This window comes from Chionomys nivalis, chromosome 8 (genome assembly GCF_950005125.1).
Source record: "Chionomys nivalis chromosome 8, mChiNiv1.1, whole genome shotgun sequence".
Classification (NCBI taxonomy): Eukaryota; Metazoa; Chordata; class Mammalia; order Rodentia; family Cricetidae; genus Chionomys; species Chionomys nivalis.
In genome coordinates this window covers 13171133-13189126 of record NC_080093.1, presented here as the reverse complement: position 1 = coordinate 13189126, position 17994 = coordinate 13171133, and the positions used below count along the sequence as shown (strand labels likewise).

Below are 17994 nucleotides of genomic sequence, written 5' to 3'. Positions count from 1 at the left end.
CTAGATCAGGGAGAGAGAGCGTTACCAGGCCCCACTTGCACACTGGAAGCACCCAGCAGACACTGCCCTGACCGATAACCCACACACACAACCACGCCTGCGTGGTTTGTGGTCGCCTGCTGTTTGGCCAGCATTCATGGCTCCAGATATTTGGGGGGCACCATTACTTATACACCACATTTCTATTTCTATTTTCAGTCAATTCTTGCTAGCCTCAGCTGCTTTCTCCCAAAAGACACAGAGGAATGGAAGAGAAGAACTCTTTGTCAGAAGTAAGTCAGGGGCAAAGGTTAAGGTCAGAGCCTTGGCTGTGTGTGCTGTCGTTCAGTAGGAGCCTTCTGCAGGAAAACACTCAAGACAAGGGGGCTTTCTGCACCTTTCAAAGCAAACGGGAGTAACTGGGGACAGGGATGAGGGAGGCACAAAGCTGGCCTTATGCGGAGGCAGCCACATTCTGCCAGGATGGTCAGATTCGAGGTGAGGCTAGAAGACCCCTGATTCTCTGAAATGCTTTTCCTTTTGCACACGATTCCATCACTAGGCGCTTTCTCCTTTGGTCTCCATGGCTGTTAGAGGAAAGTCAACTACAAGTCCAATCCTTGTATTTCACAGAAACGGGAACCCAGGCTGGGCCTGCCTTATGTCATCTGGATGAACGGGAATCACAAAGCACAGGAGACCATGCTGGTATTAATACAGAAACAACGGACCCACAGCCTTTCTCTTTGAGGTCTAGGAACGAACAAGTAAAACCAAGAATTGAATATTTCCCAAGCTTCTGTTTGGTGCTACAAATGGAAATTTGGGGGATTTGCCATTAGGTAGAAAAAAATGGTCATCCCACACTAAATCTATGTTTAGGCGCAGCATTTGTGGTGTTATTACATAGTTTCTTTACAGGCACAGATTTCCAAAATCAACCTACGGGAAGTTAAGTATTTCCTGTGGGGCACTATACCTGCAATTTGAGAATCTGCCACTAGGTGGCCAATAAAAGTAGGTTAGGTTGAGTGACCCTCAACAAAACTGCAATCTAGACCAAACCTTTACTGTAGGTAGTAAAGCAGTCTAAGTTTGAAGCCAGCTCTGCCTCTCACTAGGGAGTGGTCATGGGAAGTCATATGCCCTTCCTAGCCTGTGAGTCTTTATCTACAGATTTATGGTCATTAAATTGGATAATACGATTGGCTGAACCTCTCTGTACGTCATCTAGGGAAAATACACACTTACTGAATAGTAACTATAATCCTTTGACATTAAATTTCTCTTATTTACAACTGCCTAATTGTTTTTTTAATCTACAGGCCCCATCTATAGTTTCTCAGAAGGATCTACAACTTTTTCCATACAGTCAATTCAAATAAAACAAAACCTAAACAACAGTCGCATGTTTTGGACAGCAGCTACCCTCCATCTTGCAGAACGTCCCTGTCCAGTAGGCAAGAACGTCCCACTACCCACTAGGTCCACTGAAGCCACTCTCATCCAACTATGAATCTTGCAAATTCAGCTTTCAGAGCAGAAGTACAAGGCCAGTTGTGTGGGCCAGGCCACCACACTGACAGCTACTCCTTGCCCCAGATGTCTTCCAGGACTACCTCATTTTGTTGCTCTGTTTGCAAGTAGTGTTATTACCTATTGGTTTACCTGTTTGTTTGAGGCATGGTCTTGTGGTTACAAGTGTGCACTCTCATGTTCATAATAGAGCAAGAGATTCCTTTAAACTTTCAGCCTATTTTCCTGTCTAAGTGTTACCGCCCGAGACCCCCACAGCAGCCTCCTCTCCCTTTCAGCAGTGCCTGAGTGAACGCTTAGGTCTGAGTCACTCTCACGTCATGCTGCTGATGGCAAGATGGCTCAGCGGGTGAATACACTTGCCTGAAGGTCAGATCATCCAAGTTCTATCCTTGGGATCCACACGGTGGGAAGACACGACCCCTTCAAGCTGTTCTCTGACTTCCGCATGTCCCCTCCCGAGGGCCTGGGGACTTGGGGACTGGTCTGTCTCCCCTCTTCAAGGTCTTATGAAGATAGGAAATGATGCTGAGCCTGATCTATAATCTTCCTGCCTCGACCTCTCATGTGCTAGGATTACAGGTGTGTGCTACAACATCTGGCTAGTAGGAGAAACTTCTAAAACAATTTAGAATTTCTTCTAAAACGTCAGCAATATTCCTGGCTCTACACTTCCCCCTGCCTTGGATGGGAGGGAGAGAGTTCTGACTCACCGCTGATGGAAGAGTGTGGCGGGATCTCAGCATCCTCCTCCTTAGGCTAGTGATGAGGAACAGGTGACCATGCTGTTACTCATGACCCCACCCCACTGAATGTAGATCCCATAAGCAGGTAGGCATCTCTGGGATGTGTGAGGACACCAGGCCAAGACATAGTCCTCGTCAAGTTGCCACCTGAGGCTCTGACCCCTGCCCTATTCACCTCTGTTTTGACTCAGGGATGGATTTGTCTTTGCGGACTCAGTAGTTTATAACACATGAATGGACTGACAGCTAGACACCAGAGTGTGTTAAAGATAAAGCAGGAGGCTCATCAAGAGGCTCTGCGGGCCTTGAACCAGTGTCTCTCATTCCTTCCTGAGCTCCTGATAAGATCCAGTCCTGATTCAGCAGGTCAGGGCGGAGACTGCATTTCTAACGAGCTCCTATATGATGCCCCAGTTGCTGACCACATTCTGAGCAGCAAATCCTCAAACGCCTAAGAACCCTCACTCCTGGAGAAGATTCTAGAAGGCTGTGTTCACACAGTCAGACAGCAGGTTCACCACACTCACCATGGCATTGTGGGTGTTCACCGTGCCTCACTGATGACTTCCCGCTGACACTGAGCCACACTGAGGGTGCAGAGATGCCAAGGGGGACTGACCCAGGGTCACAAAGCTAGAAAGAGGCTGAGCTGAGATTTGAACCCAAGTGTTGTGGTTCAGCCTCCACCCCCTATCCCCCGTGCTGAAAGACCACACAATGCTTGCCTATTTCTGCTCATCCTCCCCAACAAAGTGATCTTTTTCATCAAACTAGCAGTGTGGAGTAGGAGACCAGATGTCAGGGCAGATCTGAGCCCAAAGCCTGCTTGTTTCTTTGAGGCCCTTCCAATTTCTGTTATGGATAATGGTTAGGGAAAAAGCTAAACAAAGGAGATTAGACTCAGAATTCTTGTTCTGAAAAGAAAAAAAGGGGAAATGCAGTGGGATAATGTTCTTGTACACTGTAAAGATTTGTCACTCATATTAGTTTAATAAAATGCTGACTGGTCAGTAGCCAGGCAAGAATATAGGTAGGGCAACCAGACTAAGAGAATTCTGGGAAGAGGAAAAGTAGAGGGTCAGTCACTAACCAGATGCAGAGGAAGCAAGAATGCCTCACTGAGAAAAGGTACCAAGTCATGTGGCTAAACATAAATAAGAATTATGGGTTATTTTAAGTTGTAAGAGCTAGTTAGTAATAAGCCTGAGCAATATGCCAAACAGGTATAATTAATATAAGCGTCTGTGTGTTTACTTGGGACTGAATGGGCTGGGTAGGACAGAAACGTTCATCTACAAAGTTCTTTCTCACTAAGGTGAAACCTGGTTCTTTATGTTTTGGTCCAGTGAGAAACGCTATGACCTCTTTTTCCTTTGGTAGAGACAAGCTAGGTGTAACAGCCTGGCCCAGCCCTCTCCCAGACTCCTTCCCTGTCTTCTGGAGGCACAGTTAGGTGAGCAGACTCCGTATCTTTAGGTCATGCAGCCCGACAGCCTAAGGCTTTTTGGTGGAGAAGGAGAGCTGTAAACTCGCTGGGGAGAGTATCCAGGTCTGATGACTGTACTGCTTAATGTCAGTTTATAAGGCAGGATGGGCCTCGAAGAGCCAGCTCGGACCCTGTCAGAAGGGAGCAAAGGCAGGGGCTATGTCTTTGGGATTGGATCTAGTCAAGGTGACTCAGGCTAGCTTCAAACTTGCTACATAGCTGAAGATGAGCTTAAGGTTCAGTCTTCTTGCCTCTCTCTCCTGAGTGCTGGAACCACAGGCATGGACCACCATGCCCAGTGTATGCAGTGTAACCGATCAAACCCAGGGCTCTGGGCCTGCTAGGAAAGCACTCTGCCAGCTGAGCAGCATCTCCACAAAGCATCTCCCGAATGTTCCAAAGGCAGTGACCACCTGAGAAAGAGGGGAGGAAGCCATCTTCTCTCCCTTTATAGTGAACACAGGGTAGGCCTGAGAACGGGACCACTGTAAGATGCTGGTCAGGGCTGACTCTGACAGACAGGTCAATGACATCATCTTTCTTGACCCCCCTGATCTCCACTTGCAGCCCACAGCCCCTTCACTGATCCTCCCCTAATAGACACCCGAGAACTGTCTTCCCTCAGTTTGACCAAGCCTGCCTTTGCCTGCAGTCTTTGCCTGCCTTGGTCACCTCCAGTCTTCCCACCCCTTGTGTGGCAGGCATATACCAGCCTGAAGGATCCTTTCAAGACAGAAATCTGTCCTGTTATCCCAGAACACCTCACTGTAAGGGGATAAATCCTCGGCCCTTGGTGCGACCTCTGAGAACCTGTTCTTCCCAACCCAGTGAAGGACACCAGCTATCTTCCCTACCCTGACTACGTGTGACCCAATACTGCAGGCTCCTATTAGCTCACGTCTGCCCTCATGGGCCCCACGAAGCCTAGTCTCCTTCTCCTGCTTTAGTTTCCCTCTTGCCTCTTCACCACTACCAAACCTGGGCTGAGTAATGGGCCCATCTGGCACTTGAACGTGAGTTTGCTGACACAGCCGCATCCAGGGACACTGCTATCTCTAAGCACAGAGTGAAAAGATTTGACCTGGTTAAAGGACGCAGGGCTTCCGGAAGGAAAGTCTTTCCAAGGTGAAGGGCATGTGTGGGGAAGGTCCTGAGTGTTACAGAGGCCTGAAGTCACAGCCTCACTTTCGGTGATGATGTCAACAAGCAAGAGGACCACTAATAGCTCTGGTTAACTTCAACATTGTGTTACTGACATGGGTGGAGCCTGGACTGGAACCCAGGGCTGTTTCCCGAAGGTCAAATGACCCAGGCTGCCTGAGGCTGCAGAATGTGGACACATGATTTAACCAAAGGTTTCTGGAGAAGGGTCATCAGAGACACTCCAGGACTGTGGACGTGGGGCAGGTGCGTAGGAGGTCAACTCCTTTCTGAAGAGATCTCTAAGCTAGGAACAAAAGAAAGAAAATTCTGACAAAGTGCTTGGATTTTTCTGGTTCTAAAATGTGCAGAGAGAGGGCTTGGGGCTTGACCCACATTCACTTACAGGAGCAGAGAGGGGCCCTGTGAGGCTACCACCTGCAGAGAGACCTGGGGGTTCTGGGGCTGGAAGCCCTAGGGCTAGTGACATTGACAACTCACACTCTTCAGGGGCGACCTTCTTGGTCCCATCTCCTGTCTGCCTAGCTCTCTCTGGCCTGACCGCTTCTCCACTGGTTCGTGCTACTATGCACATGGAATCCTTAGCCCCTCAGGTCACCGTTCTCGCTGTCCTCTTAGCCTATGGTCCCTGGACCCTGATCTTCCCGTGCCTGGCTTAGTCCAGATGTCACCTCTGCAGAGGCCCTCCTTGGCCAACAAACCTCAGACATCTTGGGCCTCCTCACTCACACTCCTTTTCCTTTCTGGTTCCTGTCACTATTGGAAATTGTTCCTTTGTTTGCCTCCCATCCCCCACTGAAAGATAAGCTTCCTGTCAACAGCGGCCTGGCCTCTTGTTCTCAGCTGTATTATCGGTGCCCACGGCTGGTCCCGGCACACAGTGTGGCTTGATAAATACCTGTGGCAGGAAAGGAATGAGTGAGCACAGCTCTTCCATGCAGCGTTCAGAGCAGTAACTCACAGCAGGCCTTGGGAGCCTCTGGCCCCAGATTACAGAGTGGGAGCGATGATTACAAGGGGAGACCCAGCATTCCCAGAAGGATGAAGGTGAGCGGTGCAGGCCTGTAATTTTGTTGATTTTTTTTTGTACCCCAGTATTCCCAGAAGACACAGCAGTCTGTCATAGCAACATCAGAGAGGTTTGTCTTTTTGCCATCTGAGTTACCACTGGGGTCCAGAAACTTCCCAGGCCCTCACCCTCAGAGACTGCGGTCCCTGTCAGAGCTCAGTCATTCCCAGTTCCTTGCCCCAGTTCCCAGATCCTTTGGGGAAAGGCTTCTTAGCCTGGTGCCTGATGGCAACGGAGAGAAACACCTATGGCTGAGCATGAAGCCAGCTCTCCCTGGGCGAGCTAAAAACCATCCCTTCCCCCTGCTTCCTCTGGTGTTGAACAAACACCGGATCTTCTGCAGAGGGCTCCGTGGTCAGGGAGAGGAAAGCCTTGTGTCTCTGGTTCGCCAGGCTCCACACTGCCTCTTCATTAAGGGACTGCTATGTCAACGGTCACCCGCACAAAAGAAGTAAGCAGCCTGCTGTCTAGAACTACAGTCCTGTGGGGTGGCGAGGTCAGCAGGCTGTCTCCAGGCTGGCGGCCCCTGCCTTGAGTATGGACATGGGTCACTCTGTGGTCCAAGTCATCTCATAGCTCCCTACCTCATCCGCCTGGGGATACAAAGGGCTATGGGTAGGGTCACTCAGTTATTAGCACCGCGGGCTTTGTGGAAGCCCAGAGAGGTAAACTGAGGCCAGCACAGGAGCACAGAGAGCTCTTACGTGGAAGGCGAGCTAGCACAGCCTTGGCAGAGGAAGCACAGCCTTTTCTGCCCTACTGTCTGGCTTCTGAGGTCCCCGGGCCCCCGTCACAGTCGTTTGCTTTTTACATCAGCAGCTATATAAACTCTCTGCTCTGCAATGACCATTTCCGCCAAGGAGGCTCCACGGGCCAGCAACTCGGGATACACAGGAAACGGACTCCAATCCCAGGATGGGCAACAGGAGATGGATTTTCCACAATAGTCTTTTAAAACAAGGGAGAAGGTTCCGTATAAACAGTAGGCTGCACCAAGTGGCTGCAGATGCAATCACGACCGGTCCAGTACTGAGAGCACTCTGCCCACCCCTCCAAGAAGGCTCCAGAAACACTTGGGAGACCACGGCCCCTACCACTCTGATATTGCCACAGGTGGAGGCCTCCCAAACAGGCAGCCAGGCTTGTTTGCTTTGGGTTATCTTCCCAAAGGTAACAGCCTGGGTGCATCTCTCTGTGGTGAAGAAGCAGGTTGGCCTCCTACCTGTAATAAGAGATGCGGACTCCCTAACGTCTGGGCTCCCTTCCTGTATTGCACCCACTGCGCGTGCAGGTGATGTTTTCCACCCAGCATGTCGCCTCGAGGGAGCTTAGCGGGAATGAGAACAGATGGAGGCACGCCACTGCTCACGCCGGTTACGGTACTCTAATAAAGTCTAACATCTCTGGCTCAAGAGTGTTATATTTCGTATGGTGAGCCGTGAAATCATTAAGCTAACTTAACTGGCTCACAAGTACGGTGGAGTCAGATACCATGCACATGTTTGTTTGTTTTTGTTTTGTTTTGTGTGTGTGTATTTGGTTTTGGATTTTTTGTTTTTTTGAAAGCATGTCACATGTAGCCCAGGTTGGTCTTGCTCTCACTTCAAAGCCCAGGTTGGTCTTGAACTCTTGATCCTCCTGCTTCCATCCTGCAAGTGCTAGGGCAGGCTTGTGACACCACACCTTGATCCATTCAGAGTCTTGACAAAGCTGATCTTACACCTACAGCCTGAGGGCAAGGCGACTGACTGCCCAGTTTCTCAGCCCCAGGTCTGTTCCATGTCCAGCCACTCAGAAGCCACAGATTCTATTACTGCCATTGGTATTATTATTGCTATTATTGGTGGGATATCAATACACAACTCAGGCTGGCCTTGACGTCACTCTGCAGTTCATGCTAACCTTGAACTATCCTCCTGCCTCAGCCTCCTCAGTGCTGGGGTCACAGGCAAGTGACCTAAAGACACTTCTTTGAGCGGCACTTCACTTTGCAACCGAATTTACCACACACTTCTTTTTAATAAAATATGCGGCATGTGACTTTAATCCCATCACCGGGTGATGGAGGAGGGTCATCTTTCTATCTGTTGCTTTCATTGGTTAATTAATAAAGAAACTGCTTGGCCTCTGATAGGGTAGAATTTAGATAGGCGGAGTAAACAGAACAGAATACTGTTTATAAATGTTCTTTTACATTTAAAGGGGGATATGATATAGATATGAATAATTTGCATTGGTATGGACTTTAAGGTCAATTTTGTTATATGTATGTATGTATTTCTGATCTTAATTAAGGTATTGTGATTGTGTAGTTCATTTAAAATGTAATGTATAATTAGGAAATATAGGTTGTTAATGGATAATCATCAATAATAGTCAAGTTTGTAGTCATGTTAGTTAGATTTTATAGATATATAGAGATATATTTCAGTTAGATAGACATTCTTCATATCTTTCAAAGACTACAAAATATGACATTTAAAATACTTTAATAACTTAGGGCTTTTCATGACAATGAGACACATCTGCTCCTGGCAGCACCAATCTACTTTGAGAGGAAGATGGGCATCGAAGAGGCTCCTTATGACGTTTGATAGCCATTTGGGCAAGAAACTGCTCTTGCCTGGATTGTTGCCTAAACTGGACACAGAGAACCCGCAGAAAGAGGACTGCTGAACTTGCCTAAAGGTGAGATGGTCTTTCAGGGTTCCTGACCTATGAAAGAGTCTACGAGACATTCTTCAGGACACAGCAGAAAATGACTAAACTGTCTTTAAAATTTTCTGCTTCATGAAAATGTCTGCTGGATACTATGGGCCTAAAGGCTAAAGATGGATGCCCCAATGGTACAAAAGAACTTTGAGTGACTGTCCAGACAGCGAGATGTCTCTGTCATTTCTAGAATTTTGGATTTCTTGTTTGCTTAGATAATATTATATCCTTCTGGAGTCTTTGATGGAGTTAAAGAATAAATAGATAGTTATAGTTTTCCTTAGTTATGATAAAAAATAGATATAAATATTGTAATTATAATTCTTGCTGGATAACTGTTTTGTTATATGTAATTTTACTATGTTAAAATGAAAGCCTTCTTTTTTGTTTAAGCAAAAAAAGGGGAAATGATGGAGGAGGGTCATCTTTCTATCTGTTGCTTTCATTGGTTAATTAATAAAGAAACTGCTTGGCCTCTGATAGGGTAGAATTTAGATAGGTGGAGTAAACAGAACAAAATGCTGGGAGAAAAAAGCCAAGTCAATGAATCGCCATGATTCTCCCACTCCAGACAGACACAGGTTAAGATCTTTCCTGGTAAGCCAGCTCGTGGTGCTACACAGAATATTAAAAATGGGTTAGATCAATATGTAAGAGCTAGCCAATAAGAGGCTAAAACTAATGGGCCAGATAATGTTTAAAAGAATACAGTTTCCGTGTAATTATTTCAGGTAAAAACTGGCCGTCCGGGAGCCGGATGGCGGGAAGCAGCCCACTGGGAACCCTGTGAGTTCAGAGCCAGCTTTGTCTACACACTGAGTTCCAGGACAGGGAGGACTACACAGAGGAACCCTGTCTCAGAAAACAAACAAACAAATAATAATAAAACAAAAAGAACCATTGAGGGCAACCAAAAGCTAGTGGTGTTTGTTCTAAGGAGTTTGTTCAGGGGTCTTCAGGAGAATCCCTTCTGCAAACCAAGTTCTACTCACAGTTTCTTTGTTGGAAGCGAGGATGCTGAGCACTCTGAACTACAGAGAAGTTTGTCATGGGCTACTGTCCTTACAGGGCAGGGGCATGTTCACTCAGCAGCAGTCTCCACAGGCTTAATGTAGAAATCAATCACCCTGGTCAATGTGCTAGCTAATTGAAGGTGTCAACATCAATTTCCTGGTTTTGTAACATACTAGAGCCAGTTTTCAAAATGTTCCAGAATTGGAGAGGTGGCTCAGCGGTTCAGAGCACATAATACTCTTCTAGATCACCAGAGTTCCGTACCCAGCACCCATCCTGGGCCACTCACAGCTGTCTCCAACTCCAGTTCCAGGGGAAATCTGATGCCATCTTCTGGCCTCTGAAGGTACTGCACTCATGTGCATATACCTATACTCAGACACACACATGCACATAATTTTGAAATAACAAAAGCTGAAGAGGAAATAAGATATTCAATTAGAGAAAGTAATTTGATGGTGGCAAGCAGCTGGTGTGGCCCTGGGATAAAGCCACCAGCACTGCAGTTGGGTAGCAGAACTGCAGGGAGGAAGGTGTGGTGGCGGTTATTTCTGCAACATCTCCGAGTCTGTAATTATTTCAGATTTAAAAGGTAAAGCCAGACATAGTGGTGCATTCCTGTAATCCCAGCACTTGGGAGGCAGAGGCAGGAAGATCAACAGTTCAAGGGCATCCTCAGCTCCACAGCAAGTTCAAGACCAGCACAGACCCCATTAGACCTGTCCTGGTCGGTTTTGTTTTATTAACTTGACACAAACTAGAGGTATCTGAGTAGAGGAAACCACAGTTGTGAAAATGCTGTAGGATTTGCTGAGGGAGGTAGAGACAGGAGGACAAGGCCAGCCTGGGCTAGACATTTTTGCTGGCTGGTGGTGGCACACACCTTTAATCCCAAGGAGGTAGAGGCAGGCAGATCTCCACAAGTGAGTTCCAGAACAGCCAAGGCTACACAGAGAAATCCTGTCTTGAAATGAACAAAAAAAAATAAAAAGAGCAAAAACAAAACAAAAGACTGGCCTTTAGAAAAGTCTGTAGGACATTTTCCTGATTAGTTAATAATGTGGGAGGGCATCGTCAGTTGTAGGCGGTGCCTGGGCAGGGGGTCCTGGGTGCAGGCTGAGAAATGAGCAGCCTTCCTCCGTGACCTCTGTTTCAGTTCCTGCTTCCAGGTTCCAGTCGTGCTTGAGTTCCTGTCCTGACTTCCTCAGTGAAGGAGGCGACCTGAGAGTTGGAAACAAAACGACCCTTTCCTCCCCTAGTTGTTTTTGGTCACAGTGTTGTTCACAGTTACAAAAACCCTAAAACAAGAGCCTATCTCAAAAAGAAGGCAGGGTGGGAAGGTATTTAAGAGAAATGCAACAGCTTGGCAATTAAACGAATGAGGAGCTCTAAGAGCCTTAGACCCACAGAATGTATGCAATTGTTTAAAATGAAAAAAAACTCAGGCACAAAAAAATTACTCAGTGTCCATGACCTCAGTCACTCAATGCAATTGGGAGAGACTTCCAGGCTACCTGATTCCAGATTCCCGAGAGGTTCAAGGCTACCTGTCCCCAAACAGGAAGCTGCTGATGCTCAAGAGAACAGTGACAGTTGAGGGAGGGACCAAAGGGACTTGTGCTTGGTCTCAGCCCTAACTTGGTGGGTACAGAGGCAGCAGAGGAAGGCAAAAGCAGAGCCTTGCAGCCCATTGGCGATGGCGCGCGCCTTTAATCCCAGCATTTGGGATGCAGAGGTAGGTGGATCTCTGTGAGTTTGAGGCCAGCCTCGTCTACAAGAGCTAGTTCCAGGACAGGCTCCAAAGCTACAGAGAAACCCTGTCTCGAAAAACAAAACAAAACATAAAATAAAAAGCAAAGCCTTGCTGAGGCTGGCTGTGCCAGTTCCTCCTTAGCCAGGGAAGACAGTACATCCGAAGAATGTGTGTGTGTGTGTGGGGGGGGGGGTCAGAGGACAACTTGAACAGTCAGTTCTTCCCTTCTACCATGTGAGTTTCAGGAATTAAACTCATTTTGGTGGCAAGTACTACTGAGCCATCTGCTACCTCCAAGTTGACTTTTCTCTAAACTGGGGATTACTGGCCTCCCTGAGCCTGGAGGGAAGGAAGGAAGGAATGAGGAGTGGCTGGTACTAGTCCAGGCAGATACTAGTAGCTCGGTAAAATGTGTGTCGGTAAGGAAACTGATCAACAAGTCTTAACACAGCCCACAGCAGAAACATGAGTGAAGACCAAGGAGGACGAGGGCCTGGCTTCAAAGAGCCACAGACGTCAGCCAAAGAGATGGGTATGTCTACCGTACTCTCACACTGTACGGGGTTTGGGGGTACAGTCTGGGGGAGTCTATCCTCAACTCCCCTTTTCCCAAGATGCCCAGGCTCTTGAATAACACTGTCGTTTCACGCATATCTTCTGCCCTGGAACACCTACTGGAGAGCTGTCTCTTGTGTGTAGGCTCCACACCTTCTAGCTCCTTCCATGGCCTTCTCAGGCCTTGTGGAAGCTGGCCATTCTGTACAGTGGCTCTTCATTCCCAGAATCCAGAAAACAGGTTTTAGTGCAAGTGAAAACAACTTAGGAGACCTTAAGGGCAGTCCACTCACCGCCTTTATAAAGGACTTAATTGATACTCAGATATCAGTAATTGGTCAAACCATACCTCTAGGACTTCACTGGCCCTGCTCACAGACCTCCCCTAAACCCTATCCCTGGCCCCAGTGCCACTATACAGTGGCACTGGGTACTACCAGGGGCCAGCATCTATGGGATGAAGACTCTATCTTTGGCCACAGAAACACTGAGTGCTTAGCACCTTTCTAACCCACAGGCTGGCCTGGACTCTAGATGGGCCTGACCTGCCTGGACATATCCTAAGATGCCTGCGGCCAGGTAGACTGACACCTGGAACACACGCCAAACCCCTCCTGGGCAGCAGAAATGCTTGCCATGCCCCAGCACCTCTGGAACTAAAACTGAGCCCCTCTGGAGATAAAGCACGCCTCTTCCTCCCTGGAACTTTCCCTCCCATGGAACTCTAGGAGAGACGAAGCTGCCAGAGCTGTCCCTGGGGCGGGCGGGCTGAGGTATCTGGAGTGTGTGCACTCTTGGGGTTTTGTTAAGTCTCTGCTGTTAGGGTGACTCTGGGAGAATCAGCAAGTGGTCTCTGACCCCCATCTCCAAAGGTAAGGATGCAGAAACAAGGTGGTGTCCGTGTCCGGTGACACAAGATCTATATTAAAATGACCCGCTGCAGCGGGAAATTCACAGAAGGCACCATAGCATCCACCAGTCACTTGCAGCTGAATCCACATCTCAAGCTAAACTGGGGATTCAGCTGCTAATGTAGGCCCTGCTCCAATGCCGTCTGCCCTGGGGGGCCCTGGGACCCAAGGGAATACTGGCTGGTGGAAGAAACCTTAGGCCTTCTGAGGAGAAAGAATGAAGGGTCTATGGTGGCTTCCAGCAAGCTCAGGAGGACAGGGACAGGGACTAGTGCGTGCTTCAAAGGCTAGGCCAACATGGAGCCCTAGAGAGAGTAAGCAAAGACGAGGGGTCCAGTGTAGGAAGCCTCTGAAGGGAGGACCGTGGTGATAGCTTGTTTGTGTTTTAACAAATAAAGCTTGCCTGAGGATCAGAGTGTGGAGATAAGCCATTAGCCACAGATGCCAGGCAGTGGTGGCACACACCTTTAATCCCAACACTTAGGAGGCAGAGGCTGGTGGATCTCTGTGAGTTCGGGGCCACCGTGAGCGATACAAAATTGATCCATTTTAAAAGAGAAACAGAGTCAGGCCGGGGTGGCTCACACCTTTAATCTCAGCACTAGGGAGGTGGAGACAGGAAGTGATACGGCTGGGCGGGGAGAGAGGAATATAAAATGGGAGGAGACAGGAGCTCAGGGCATTCAGTCTGAGGGTTCCTTGAGACAGTATCTCGCCCCCTTCGGTCTGAGGATTTGGTAGAGCTAAAAGTCTCTCTAGTGGCTGACTTCTTCTCTGCTCTTTCAGCATTTACCCCCATATCTGACTCTGGGTTTTTATTATTAAGACCAATTAGAATTCGCACTACAGAGGGCTAAGACGGAACAGGGCTAAGAAAAGGGAGAGTTTCCTTTGGGGGAATTAGTCAACCCCTTTTCTCTCAATGACATTCCCTATGGTTACATTTATATAGGGGTGGGAAGGTGTCCTGTGTCTCACTTTTCCCGGAAGGTGGGGTCAGTTAACCTCATTGAGAGCTTCAGAGGTTGGTGAGGTGGCTCAGTGAGACGGAGGCACCTGTTGCCAAGACTGGGCTCCCTGCCTGGGACCTACATGGGAAGGAGATGCCCAGCTCATGCTTTTCTCCATTTGCAAACGCACAGCAGGGCATGCGTCCACCTCCTCACAGAAAATCAGTGACTTCCTTTAAAGATTTATTTTATTTTTAATTGTGTGCATGGGGCGGGGTATCTGTGTACAGAGGTTAGAGGCTTTGAATCCTCCCTGCCCGGAACTGGAGGTACTGATCTATCTGCTCTACGTAGGTTCTGGGAACCGAACTTGGGTGTCCTGCAAGGCCATCTCTCCAATTCCCACCTCCTTCTAAAAGTTGTTTTTATTACAAATTTATTTTGGGAGACAAATCTGTCAGCATTCCTTAGCCTCAATTTCCTAGACAGTAAAATAGGGACAATAATGTCAGGTCACGTCAAATTCGTGGGACTGTGTGGTGAAAATCCTAAGCATACGTGGAGACATGGCAACAATAAGGACCTCGGCAGGGGTCAGCCATGGTTCGAAGCAGCTGGTTGCCAACAATTCACTTTTCCCTTTACCACAGCTTACGGGGTAGATGCCATTATCACCCCATTTTCCAGCTGAGGAACCTGAGGCACCATTACTACACCTGGTCGCTGACAGAGGTAAAGTTTCCAGGGGTGAATGGAGACAGTCTGACTGTGAGATACGGGACCAAGAGGCAGTGGTACCCAAAGCCATGCCCTCCAGTGCCACCTCCAATCCTACCTTCCCCAAAGCATCAGGTCTAAGGCCCCTTCCTTAAGAGGCCTCTGCCGACATCCTCGATGCACAGGTTCTCTGCTCTCTGAGCTCCTTGAGTCATGTGTGGGCATCATACAGTAACATACAGCATCATACAGCAAGAGGGGCACATCCTGCTTTAAGTCATTCTTGTTTGTTTGTTTTTTGAGACAGGGTTTCTCTGTGAAACAGTCCTGGTTGTCCTGGAACTCTCTCTGTAGACCAAGCTGGTCTCAAACTCACAGAAATCAGCCTGTCTCTGCCTTCCGAGTGCTGGGATTAAAGGCGTGCGCCACCACTGCCTGGCTTTAAGTAATTCTGATGGTAGAAATGGTCTTGTCTCTCACTATTTGAAGGGCTCCTTAGGTGGCTGGGACACCCTCACCCTGTCCCCTCAGCCTGGACGATGGGATGACAAACTGTCCTCGTAGTACTGGCCGGGGACAGAGTGGAAGAAGCAGCCCTGTTCTTCCCAAGCAAATAGGCAGCTTCAGATCCCAAGGCCAAATCCAGTATTCACGTGACACTGATGACCTCGTGTTCCTCTCAGACATTTTTGCCCACAGCATCCCAGCTGGACAGCCATGCCCTAGGTGGGTGAGGCACCCAGACTGTTGGAAGAATCTAAGGTTACTGCAAACCCAGATGCTGAGCACCCCGAATGCCCCGAACTCACAGCTCAGAGGCCAACAGCGGAGAAGCTGTGCTCTGCTTCCACTGCAGGAAGCAGGGGTGACACACCTACTCTCCACGGCTAGTTCTCGTCCTGCCCAAACTGCAGCTCTGGCTCTTCCACCTGGGGGCTGGTTACTTCTCTACAAGTATCCAAAGATGCTGAAGATACGTAGTCTGTTGCTGACTTTGAGGGTCGGGTAAGGAACACCCTTCAGAGGGGTGCCACTCTCCAGATGAGGGGCCACCACCTGTTCAATCCACAGCATGTCCTGACCACAGGCTACTGGTGTCTAACTGGCAACTGTAACCCTGGAGGCTGCCGGCCTGTGAGGGTCCAGGACCAGCATTAACCTAGTGGGAAGACCACTGTGAAGCAACTGTCCTGAGAGCCGGCTGGACCCAGAAAACCAGGGGGCAGTGTGGCCCTCACGGTTCAGGGCAGAGCCCTGAGTTCACACCTTAGTTCTGCCACTTTCATGGGCAGTTAACTGACCTCTCGGAAGCCCTCATGAGAAGTGATAACGCAGTTCTCAGCAGGAAGAGCTGTGCGCGGTAATGATAAGGAAGCAGGCTATAATTACATTGCAGGCCTCCACTCAAACTTTAGACATCCCAGTAATAGCGGGTCATGGCTTACCTGAGACATTTTTCTCTAAATTACACATGATTGATTGCATGAAACAGGTTCCAAATGGTGCTGCAGCAACCGGCTAGGCTGAGCTAGATCCAGACTTGCTAGCCCGTAGGTGTGCTGAAGAGTACCGACAGTAGCATAAGACCCACGGGAGAGCAAGACTCGGGGAGTGTGCGCACTATAAGGGAGGTGGGGAAACAGTTGTGCTTGTGATTAGCAATCCTTTCCCAGGAGAAATTAAAACTCTCAGCGGCTCTGGTTGGTTGTTTAGTTTATGATACTTTTTAACTTAAAAAAAAAAAAAGATTTTACAACAACAAAAGGCCTCATAGTGGTGTCTGCACACACCTTTAATCCTAGCACTGGGGAGGCAGAGGCAGTCAGGTCTCTCAGTTCAAGACCAGCCTGCACTACAGAGTGAATTTCAAAACACAGGAAAACCCTGCCTCAAAAAAAAAAAAAAAAAAAAAAAACTATGTATGAGTGTTTTGTTTGCGTGGATGTCTGTGTACCACATGGCCGCCTCACACCTGAGGGGGCTGGAAGAAGGCTTTGCCTCCCCTGGGATTGGTTATTACAGATGGTTGTGAGAAGCCATTTGGGTTCTGGGAATAGAATCTGGGTCCTCTAGAACAGCCAGTGCTCTTAACCATCTGAGATGGAGTCTCCAATAGACCAGGCTGGGCTCGAACTCACTATGTAGCTGAGGGTGACTGCAAACTATTACGTCTTTATTTTGTGTGCATGGGGGTGGAGTCACATATGGAGGTCAGAGCACAGCTTAAAGTTGGTTCCCTCCTTCCACCACGTGGGTCCCTCTGGGAATCAAACTCCGTTTGTCAGACTTGGTGCCAAGTATCTTTATCAAAGTTACCTTGCTGGCCCAGACGCCTTGAACTACTAACCCTTGTGTCTTTCTGTGTAGCTCAGTCTGGCCTCAAAGTGGTAATGAAGGTAAGCTGAGCCTCCGACTCTTGATGCCCACCTCTGCCTGCCTTTCAAGGCCTGGGATTACAGGGTTACACACATCCTACCTTCTCAGGGTCTTTTGTGAAGAAGATACCAAGTCCGAGAGCCTCAGAAACTCCTCGAGAGCTTACAGGCCAAGGGCTGGCAAGGATGATTCTGAAGCCAGTTGGAGAACAGTGGCCTTCAAAAGTGAAGGCTTGCAAGTCCTTTGGGGGAGTGGTTAACGCATCCCTAGCCTCCTCTTGGCTTGGTGCGGGAGGACTTCTCCAAGTCACCCCAGCCCTGCATAGGGGCCATTGGAGCTTACCTGGGAGGAAGGGGATGATCCTCTGCTTGGGATCCTTCTGGCCGCCTTCAATAGGAAATTTATCCAGAAGCTGCATCTGGGGAGCCAGACAGACAGACAGGCTTGAGAACACTGAACAGGATCAGCATCCCACCACGGCCCCACTGCGCTCACACGGATGAGTGACACCCGAAATCCCTCATTTCACAGCCAATTAACAAACCACATGGGGCTTGAGAGAGAGAAGGGTAGAGCTCTCCACGGATCAAAGGGGGCATCTGAACCAGCTCAGGAAAGGGTGGGTCCAGAGACACTTGAGAGAGAGGCTGGGCCACGGACCAACAGGCCTGTAGGCCAGACTGGAGTTCCCAGATGCTCCTTTGGGCCCAGCTCCTTCTTACATCATCTGTCTGTTGGGTGAATCCCTCAGCCACCTGCATCCTGGGCCAGGAATGGATGAAGGCCTCACCTGATACTTCAGACAGACCACCCACTTCCAGAACTGTGCTGCAAAAGCAGGCACCGATGTTATTAAAATCAAGTCTATCGCGCTGTCCCCACGGCCGGGGACCCCTTCCTCTCTTCTTTCTTCCCACCCTGAGTTCACTACTGCTTTTCCAGGGAGGAACCCTCAACAGCTGTTTCTTCTTTTCCTACTCTGGACTGAAATTTTGTGTGAACTGGACAAACACACGGGAAGCAGGATGG

General features: G+C 48.7%; 1 protein-coding gene across 3 annotated transcripts in view; it reads right to left on the bottom strand.

The window, feature by feature from the left end:
• Positions 1–17994, bottom strand: part of Sh3pxd2a (SH3 and PX domains 2A) — a 207517-nt gene that overhangs the window by 116693 nt on the left and 72830 nt on the right. For all 3 annotated transcript variants that reach the window (XM_057778865.1, XM_057778867.1, XM_057778866.1), the window contains exon 3: positions 17308–17383. In XM_057778865.1, coding sequence (XP_057634848.1) covers positions 17308–17383 — 76 coding nt within the window. The remainder of the gene's footprint in view (positions 1–17307; positions 17384–17994) is intronic.